Source organism: Phaenicophaeus curvirostris, chromosome 6 (genome assembly GCF_032191515.1).
Source record: "Phaenicophaeus curvirostris isolate KB17595 chromosome 6, BPBGC_Pcur_1.0, whole genome shotgun sequence".
NCBI lineage: Eukaryota > Metazoa > Chordata > Aves > Cuculiformes > Cuculidae > Phaenicophaeus > Phaenicophaeus curvirostris.
In genome coordinates this window covers 18,603,596-18,614,112 of record NC_091397.1, presented here as the reverse complement: position 1 = coordinate 18,614,112, position 10,517 = coordinate 18,603,596, and the positions used below count along the sequence as shown (strand labels likewise).

General features: G+C 39.8%; 1 protein-coding gene across 1 annotated transcript; it reads left to right on the top strand.

The window, feature by feature from the left end:
* Positions 1–1,175: 1,175 nt before the first annotated feature.
* Positions 1,176–3,658, top strand: THNSL1 (threonine synthase like 1). The gene has a single exon (XM_069859477.1). The coding sequence runs from the start codon at positions 1,302–1,304 to the stop codon at positions 3,459–3,461; it is 2,160 nt and encodes a 719-aa protein (XP_069715578.1). The 5' UTR covers positions 1,176–1,301; the 3' UTR covers positions 3,462–3,658.
* The last annotated feature ends 6,859 nt before the right edge of the window (positions 3,659–10,517 follow it).

Below are 10,517 nucleotides of genomic sequence, written 5' to 3'. Positions count from 1 at the left end.
TCTGTAGAGAGCATTGACTAGTACAGCTTTGTAATTATACTGAACATTACAACTATTCTGCACAGGCTGTTCTTTTTAATAACTACTAGAAAGTACTAGATACTATAGAAACTAAAAAGTAATAATGTCTAAAAAATTGATTATTTTCTATATATTGGAAATACATGTATATAAAAGATATTCATTATTTTTTTAGCATTGATGGGTAAGCACACAGTTGGATTTTTACATCTAAAATATCATTAGTTTCAGTTTTGCTTGTATTTAAGCATTTTTAGTTACAAAAAAATGGATAAATAACAGTAACAGTGATACCTGTTTGCCTACCTAAAATGAGAAATGAGTTTGTAGGGATTTTCTGTATAAATTTGTGCTGATTTCTGCGCCCCCCCATCTGGAGATTTTGAGATTCCTTTCTTTTGCCCTGAACGTCATTCAGAAATCACATGCTGCAATTTGTGCTGATACTGGTGTTGACTTCTCTAAGCAAACAAAATACTATTCAGCTTCTTGCTTAATCTTTATTGGAGATCCAACTGGCTTCATTTTTTGAGACTAGAGCGTCCTGATGATGTGTATCTCGCTTTGCGCAAACTACACTCAATACAATTCTGTTATAGGAGTTCCTCACAAATCACTTGCTTGGTTTGCCGTCCCTTCAGAAGAGAACTGGATGCAAGTCTTCCAGCCTTGCTGCATAAGTTTGTGAGTTTTCTGTGTGTTGAAGTCAGTCTTGCATTTGTTTTTTGTTTGGTTTTTTTTTAAGAAAGAAAATATGAGAAATCAAAGGCATCTTGGGAGATGGGAAAAACACATTTTTGTTAACCTTAATTAAAGTTCATTATTTGTAAATGTGTACTTAAAACTAGGTCTACTAGAGGAAAAAACTAATTGATTTTGAATTTATTTAAAAAGTGTTATTTACAAATAGTATTGCAGTGTTAGGTTTGGATATCTGTGTTTACCTGGAGGATGTGGACTATTTGAAGTTGGACTTGCCAGTGGAAGTGAGCTGGGCCTATGCAGGAGAGAAAAATAAGTCTTATTCTGAAAAATACCTCCCTGGCACTGATGAAGACATAACTGGATTTATGTTTGAATTCTTGTTCTGAATTTCATATCCTTCAGGGGTTTTTTTCCTAGGTGTTTTCTGAAGGACTAATTACTTTTTTTTTTTTTTTTCTTTTTGGAGCAGTTAAATTGATTGTCAAGTTGGCTTGAAAAAACCCAAAAGGACCCAGCAGAAGACGTTTCACATTGTTCAGTATTGGCCTTTAATAACCCAAAAGAGTCTTTCTAGAATGTGTTTAAGACTCATGTTTTCCAGACCTGTTGGATTTACAGAGATATGGAAGTCCTGGTTCTCAAGCCATTCTGTTGTTGGAAACAAAAATATTATCCTGATGGGCCCTCCAGGTGCTGGGAAAACAACAGTTGGGAGAATAGTAGGTCAGAAACTAGATTGCCCTGTTATAGACATAGATGACAACGTCCTTGAAACAACCTGGAATATGAGTGTGTCGGAAAAACTGCAGGATGTTGGTAATGAGCAATTTTTGGAGGAGGAAGGAAAAGCCCTGTTGAAGTTTTCAGCATCTGGAAGTGTCATTTCCCTTACTGGGTCCAATCCAATGCATTCTGCTGCCATGCAGCATATGAAGAAAAATGGAATAGTTGTATATCTGGATGTGCCCACACCAGTCATTTTGAGCAGGCTGAAATCAATGAAAGTGGATCGCATTGTGGGCCAGTCTCCTGGTATTTCCCTCAAGGACATACTTCAGTTTAGGAAGCAGTTCTACAAAAGGTGGTATGACATCCGCATTCTTTGTGGAGGGGATGTTGCAGCAGAGGTAGCAGAAAAGGTACTTGATGCTGTGAAGAAATACCAAAACTCAGAACTGGAAACTTTCATTTCAACTCGGTCTAGTACGTCTGGAAGGAGTGTGGAAAAAGACTCTTATAAATATTTCAGTGATGTTGTTACTGAGGGCTTAGCTCCTGATGGAGGACTCTTTGTTCCCAAGAGAGGACTTCCAAAATTTACTGCTGGAGAATGGCAAAGCCTAATAGAATCAACTTACATTGAAAGAGCGCAGGTGATACTAGAAAGATGCATACATCCTGCTGATATTCCTGCTTCTAAGCTGGCAGAAATTATTGGAACTGCTTATGGAGAAAACTTTACTTGTTCTAAAATTGCCCCAGTTAGGCATCTGGCAGGCAATCAGTTTCTCCTGGAGTTATTTCATGGACCAACAGCATCATTTAAAGATTTTGCATTACAGATGGTGCCACATATATTTGCATACTGCATTCCCAGAAGCTGTAATTACTTGGTTCTGGTAGCTACTTCTGGCGACACAGGGAGTGCTGTTTTAGATGGCTTTAGTCGTCTCCATGATGCTGACAAACGGAGAATTGCTGTGATGAATTTTTTTCCTGAGGATGGAGTAAGCCCAATTCAAAAATCACAGATGATTGGCTGTCAGAAAGAAAATGCCTGGTCAGTAGGCGTCAAATCTGATTTTGATTTTTGCCAGACAGCTATTAAGCAAATCTTTACTAATTCTGACTATACTGGCTTTCTTACAGTAGAATATGGAACAGCTTTAGCTGCGGCAAACTCCATAAACTGGGCACGACTGCTTCCTCAGATAGTTTATCATGCCTCTGCATACCTTGATCTTGTTCATCAAGATATTATTCCTTTTGGAAGCCCTGTAGATGTATGCATTCCTACAGGAAATTTTGGCAACATACTGGCAGCTTTGTATGCTAAAATGATGGGAATTCCTATTAGGAAATGTATTTGTGCTTCTAATGAAAACAATGTTTTGACTGACTTCATAAGAAAAGGTGTTTACGATTTGAGAGGAAGAAAAATAATTCCCACTTTTTCACCAGCAGTAGATATTTTGAAGTCCTCCAATCTTGAGCGATACTTGCATTTGATTGCTAATGAGGATGGACAGCTGGTGACACAATTATATAACCAGCTGGAAAATCAGGGCCATTTCCAGGTACAGAAAGATCTTCTTGAAAAACTTCAGCAAGACTTGGTGGCTGGGTGGTGCTCTGAGGAGGACTGTCTGGCTGCCATTCACTCAGTATACAGTACTACAGGATATATTTTGGATACACACACAGCTGTTGCAAAAGTAGTTGCAGATAGATTACAAGACAGAACTTGCCCAGTTATTATTTCATCTACGGCTCATTATTCTAAGTTTGCACCTGCTATCTTGAGGGCTTTGAGGATTGCAGAAATAAAACAGAATCCATTAAGTCAGCTTCACTTGCTGAATTCTTACAGCCCACTGCCTCCAGTCCACTGGAGCCTATTAGAGACCCTTAAAAAGACAGGGAATGAGGATCACCAGGTCTGTGCTGCAGATATGAGTATGCTCATGTCCCATATAGAAACCTTAATTCAAAATCATTTTATGAAAGTTTTCTGAGCAACTAGTCAGAACTAGTCCACTGTGTCAATTGTGGTACCTTCTTAATAGTATGCATGTTGTAGTGAAGTCATCGTTCATCTGGCCTGTGTCCAGTCCACAGCCTAATGTCCGTGTTTTTAGACTCAATTGTCAAGTTTTCAACAGTGTTTGTAAGCAAGGCACCTGAGATTTCTAGGTGGAAGGTTGTGAACTAAGAGTATAAAAGACTGGAATACTTTTTTAGGGTCATACGTAGTAGAGATGGCAGTAGTGCTGGCTGATCTTGGTGGTGCTGTCTCCACAAGCCTGAAGCATGGAGGAAGATAATGAAATTTGACCTTTCTGAAACTATTAGCTTTTGCTTTGTAACAAGGATGGTGTGATCATTTGGTCAGTGGGTGATTAGTTAAACATTAACTCACTTCACTTAGGATACACAAGCATCATAAGATGTCGTAATGATGTTTGTGTGTTACTAATGAGGGCTGATTTCTCTACAAAGATTGAAGTATACTTGTATTGTTAATCCTTGAACCATTCATTTTGGTGGCATGTTACCTTCTTGTATAATAATTTTATGTATTGTGAGGCCAGCTTTTATGTAAAAAAAATTGGTTATTTTGTTTTTTCAGGCACTTTTTTCCTCCCAGATATTTTCCTGTGTAAAATAGCATCTTTCGTTAAATATTTTTAATAATTTTTGAGATGTGATTCTTCCTCCACTGTGTTGTGTTCTCTTTCCTAGATCTTTTCTACCTGAACTTTCAACTTCAGAATCCTTTTCTAATGCTATAGCAGAATTTGCTAGTATTAGCAGCAGTCTCCTTAACTAGGAACCAGACTTGACTATTTATTTACATTTTTTTTGTGTATTCTGAGTTTTCAGAATGCATGTTTTATCTTAGAGGTCATATAGCTTTTTTGTTTTGATTACTTCTGGTTTAATATCTTTCTTAAATTAATTTCCTTGACATTCTATTTTACTCATGCTTTGCATGAATGGGTACAAGAAAAAAGCAAAGCTTTCCAAAGTGCTTGGCATCTCATCAAGAAAAGTGATATTGAATTCCAGTGTCTGGAAAGCGTGATAGCATCAGAGGTCTTCACTGTGTAACCTAAAGTAGATCTATACTAGCAATCTGTTTTTGCTAATGACAGGCTGTTTATTGGCTTTTTTCATCAAAAAAATAGAGCAGGTTGCCCTATGAGATCACGTCATTATGGACAAACTTACTCTGCTAACTGTAGATCATATTTGGCGAGGACATAAAATATAAACACATTTCACACTAAGAGAAATTGTGAAATGATGTATTGACAAGTTTTGAATGGTATGCAGTTATAGGTAAAAAGCTAAGAGTCATCAGATGTGAGGAGGTGTAGCTCTGGGAGGTTGTGGTTCCCCCCAAGATTGAGACAGGGAAACTATTGGCAAGAGAGGTGTTAACATTTTTTGCCTTTTTGAGAGTCAGCATCTCCTAGATGTTGGGACTCGTGGGGCTTTGAACTGTTCCCATATCCCCCAGTTTCCTCTGTGTGTCCACTTACAGTTTTTGCCCTATTAGAGGTGAAGGTATCATCTGGCAAACTGTTTTAAAAAATGGTCATTTCTCCCGATGTCAGGTTAAAGACCCAAGCATGTGCATTTGCTGCAGTGAATACATTATACAATGAAATTAAATGGAGCTAATAACAAAGGTGCAACAGAATAAGTCTCTATATTCTGCCATTCATAGGTGCCTTTTTAGGACCTTTGTAGTTCTTTTTCCTGCTCAGTCCTCACTTTCTGTTTCTGAAGTAACATTGGAGGATAATTTTTCATTTATATTTTCACAGAATCATAGAACAGCCCAAGTTGGAAGGGACCTCAAAACATCATCTGGTCCAACCTTTTGTGGGAAAGGGAGCCTAGATGAGATTATCTAGCACCCCACTCAGTCACATCTTAAACACATCCAGTGATGGGGACTCTACCACATCCCTGGGGAAGTTGTTCCAGTGTTTGAGTGTTCTCATTGTGAGAAATTTCTTTCTTGTATCAAGATGAAACTTCTGGTGCAACTGGTCCCCATTTCCTCTTATCATGGCTCCTTGTGAAGAGAGAGCTTCCGTCCGCTTTCTTGCCACCATTTGAATATTGGAAAACTGTAATGATGGGCCAGCTGGGCCTCCTCTTCTCTGGGGTGAAGATACCTAACTCATTCAGTCTCTTCTTATAGGGCAGAGGAGTTCTCATCATTTTCTAGACACAACGTGAGAAAGACAATAAATGTGTAATTAAAAAAAAAAAAGTAGTCCAAGTTCTGTAAGGAAAACTTGCATAAGCATATTGCCAAAAAAGAAGCATGCTTGTGTAGGTGATAAGTGCACATCCACCTTGTGTTTCTGTATGTTTCAGTCTGATTCTCACAATAGTTCCAAGTGGAAAAAATGTAATGCTTTCACTGGTGGTGCTCAGTACAAAGGCAGAATTCTGAATCTTAAAAAAACCCAAAAACCAGCAAAACCCGAAGCCACCCAAACCCCAAACAAACCCAGCTGCCTGAATTGAATTACTGGAAGAGGAATTGGTTTCAGCATAGGACTCTAGAAATCCTGCAGTACCTGGTTTTGTAGGGCTTAATGGAATTTGACATAGGGCAATTTGTCACACGTTAAAATGTTTTATAGAAACGTGTACAAAGAAGACCTTGTTTTCATAGAAAGTACCTAAAAGAGAAAAGCTGAGATTCTAAACAAGATTAGGCTAGAAGCCAATGTCCTTCCTCAAGATAGCTGATTATTAGATAAAACAGTCAGAACTAAACTAACAGAGGATTTATATTAGCATGACTCAAATGATATCTGAAAGTTCATGACAGTAGCTCAAGCTTGTTTTGAAGCAGAATGTATTAGTAAAAATCCTAGTTGCTATTTTGAATATCATGAGCCATTGTAACAGTTGATATGATCTGAATAAGTGAAAAAACAAGCAGTTGTACTTGGTTATGGGCTTTCACTGTGTCGTTAACGTTTATAAAAGCAGTGATTAAAGAGCATGTGTGTTATTAGTACATTTCTCAGAATTTCTGAAGGCTTCTACAACACAGTATTTACTAAATTTTAGAATAATTAATTTTTGAGCTTGCTTATAACTTTTGTGGACGACATCTGTGGATCCTAGTGATGGGCCCTATGAAATGCTGCAGTAGTGTTGTCATCCTGGATGTACACAGCATTTGTGACTAGGTGCTGATGCTGCCTTGTGGTGACTACAATGTACCATCTTCTGGCTTTCCTTGTCATGCTGGGCCTGGAGGAATGGAAGAGATTTCCAGTGTGCTCATTCCTATATCTGGCTGCAGGTGGGTAGAATCATAGAATCACCAGGTTGGAAGAGACCCACCGGATCATCGAGTCCAACCATTCCTATCAAACACTAAACCATGCCCCTTAGCACTTCGTCCACTCGTGCCTTAAACACCTCCAGGGAAGGTGAATCAACCACCTCCCTGGGCAGCCTGTTCCAGTGCCCAATGACCCTTTCTGTGAAGAATTTTTTCCTAATGTCCAGCCTAAACCTCCCCTGGCGGAGCTTGAGGCCATTCCCTCTTGTCCTGTCCCCTGTCACTTGGGAGAAGAGGCCAGCTCCCTCCTCTCTACAACCTCCTTTCAGGTAGTTATAGAGAGCAATGAGGTCTCCCCTCAGCCTCCTCTTCTCCAGGCTAAACAACCCCAGCTCTCTCAGCCGCTCCTCATAAGGCCTGTTCTCCAGCCCCCTCACCAGCTTTGTTGCTCTTCTCTGGACTCGTTCCAGAGCCTCAACATCCTTCTTGTGGTGAGGGGCCCAGAACTGAACACAGTATTCGAGGAGCGGTCTCACCAGTGCCGAGTACAGAGGGAGAATAACCTCCCTGGTCCCGCATAGGTAGGATAGTGAGGGAAGCAGCCTAGCTTCTCTAAATGTCAGTCAGCAAAATACAGTGGTTCAACAAACGCTGTGCTACTGTTACTGCACTTTTTTCCCCCACTATCACTGTTATGAAAGATTCAAAGGGCGTTAATGATTAAGAGCGGACACAAGCGCTGGGTTTTGTCTTTTGCAGACATTTCACGTGATATTTTCTGTCAACTTCTTAAGGCAAAAGTGGTGCACTGATGCACAAAGTAGATTTACGATCTAATGTCAGCAGGATTCTTTAAGCTGTTTGGGCCTGGTGTGTATGGAGTTTGCTCCTACTTGCCTAAAGATAGACCGCTGCAGTCTAAATCAATATAAGCCATGTTTACAGGGCGTGTGAGCACACACATATGCACATTTCCACTACCTTTGTTGACCTGGAGTAATAGCATAGCTTTAGTTAAGCTGCTAACGTTCTATATAGATCAGTCTTTGCTGAACACTGATACTACATGAAAAACCATAAGAAGAACACTGATACTGCTTGAAAAACCTTAAGGACGTATGTAATGAATTGGATTTGCATGACAAGGTTTTGGTAGTGAAGGGACTACAGGGGTGGCTTCTGTCAGAAGCTACTGGAAGCTTCGTTTGTATCTGATACAGACAATGCCAGCTGGCTCCAGGGCACACCTGCTGCTGGCTGTGGCTGAGCCCATCAGCAATGGTGGTAGCGCCTCTGGGATAACATAGTTAAGAAGGGAAAAAGAAGCCTTGCACGACACCAACTGCAGCCAGAGAGAGGAGTGAGAATACATGAGAGAAGTAACTGCAGATACCAAGGTGAGGGCAAAAGGATGGGGAGGAGGTGCTCCAGGCACCAGAGCAGAAACTCCCCTGCAGCTCATGTTGAAGACCATGGTAAGGCCGGCTGACCTCTGCAGCCCATGGAGGTTGATGATGGAGTGAATATATCTACCTGCAGCCCATGGAGGACTTGATGCTGGAGCAGGTGGGTGCATGAAGGAGGCAATGGCCCTGTGGGAAGCCTGGACTGGAGCAGGCTCCTGGAAGGACCTGTGGCAAGAAGAGCCCACTCTGGAGCAGGTTTTTCAGCAGGTTTTGTGACCCTTTGGGGGATCCACATAGAAGCTGTCTAGTCTGTTCCTGAAGGACTGCATCCTGTGGAAGGGGCATATGCTGGAACAGTTCATGAAGAACTGCAGCACATGGGAAGAACTCACCCTGGAGAAGTTCAAGGAGGACTGTGTCCCGTGGGAGGGACCCTGTGGTGGAGCAGGGAAAGAATGTCCCTCTGAGGAGGGACTAGCAGCAGAGACATGGTACGATAAACTGACCGCAATGCCCAGTCCCACTGTGCTGCTTGGGTGAGGAGGCTGAGAAAATCAGGAGAATTTGAGCCTGGGAAACACGGCGAGGCAGGGGAGTTAGTGTGGTGTTTTAAGATTTAGTTTTATTTCTCATTATCCTACTCTAATTTGATTGCTAATGAATCAAACTGCTTTCCCTAAGCTGAGTCTGTTTTGCCTGTGATGATAATTGCTGAGTGATCTATCCCTGTCCTTATCTTGACCTGCAAACCTTTTGCTATATTTTCTCTCCCCTGTCCAGCAGAAAAGGGGGACTGATGGAGCAGCTTTAGTGGACATCTGGAGTCCATCCACGGTCAACCCACCACATGGATGTGAGGATATCTATATTTAAGCTTTTTATTGTAAGAATACAAATGCTTCGGTTTGCTTATAGACTTGCCAGCTGCTCATTATTTGCCTTTAGTCACAGTCCTTCTCAGGGTGACAGAGTCATTTGAGGTAAAGGATGAATAGAGCATATAGGGATGGCTTCAGAAGATAATTCTGTTTTCTTATTATCTTATAATTTAGAAAGAATTGCTATTTATGTTTTTGAGGTGATGGAATTTTTAGCAGATGGAACTCTAAAGGGAAAATTATTGTTTTTCAAGAGGTCAACTTTGCTCTTCAAGGACATCAAGAACACACATTGTTATTAGGTATATAATATTTGGCATGCCTGAAAATATACATTAGTAATTTGTATTCACTATATTTTTTCTAAACAGTGTGGGATCTACTCTGTGGCATTTTTTTTGCAAATATGCTCTTAAATCCTTATCAATGTTATGTAAAGAAAATCCATTAAAAGAAGTGGTTTCAAAATTTGATATTAAATCTTGAAAGACATGTTCTGTCCTGTTTACTTGAAAATTAGGTGTGTAGTAAATGAACTTCATTTTGCTGAGAATGACAGATGTTAGTGAGATAATTTGCATTATCCTGGAATGAAAATATGTATAAAATATGTTGCACTGCAGACTTGTCTGGTGCTGCGTGGAAAGTCTGTATTCTGAGGAATTAATATGGAGGAGGAAATCTGTGACAGTTTAATCTTTCTTGTTTGCACTTAGTTCATTGGAGGGATACACTGGTTGTTAATAGTTACAGGGCAACTTTAGTTCACTTGGAATATGATTTCAGGATCATGGGCTTAAAAATCACTTGAATGGTTAAAGCAGCAATAAGAAATGAGTAGTTAATTTCAGTGAATTAATGTGAACAAGCAGTTAATTCTGAGCATATATTAGCAGCTTGAGGAGCATTTAAACTACTGTATTTTTTCATGGTAGTTAGAGATGTGCTCAGCACACTTTCCAGAACCGGGAAGCTGTTGCTTCAATGTAGATTCTTTTTTTTTTTTTCAGAATGAATCAATCTAAAAGATCTCAATCTCGGTTTTGCTCTCCAGCTTAGGTGCAACTTTTGAAGGACTCGTCATGGGGGTAGTTCTGAGCTTCTTTTGCGCCTTTTACTTGAGAAGACTATTCCCTGGTAGCTGTTTAAGATGGCCTGTGGCTACTTTTTTGCCAGCACAAGGAAATAAAATGTTTGATAGGAAAAATATTTAGCAGAATTTAGAAAATACCTATTTTACTTGCTTAACAATATCTTGTAAAATTTAACCAAGTAGAGAAACCACAGCATATTCCCTTTGCAACATAGTAACACATTTTTCATAAAAACTGTATCTCAAACTTCACAAAATCATTTACATAGCACAAGAATTGTTGCATTTTCTTTTTAGATAGTTCATTGCTGGTATTTGGAATGCCCTTAGGTTGTCGAATAATTTCTTTTATTTTAAAGAAGTTGTTGTTA

Bases quoted from the DNA above. Each gene is read 5' to 3' on its own strand.
- THNSL1 (XM_069859477.1), top strand. From the start codon at position 1,302: ATGTGTTTAAGACTCATGTTTTCCAGACCTGTTGGATTTACAGAGATA.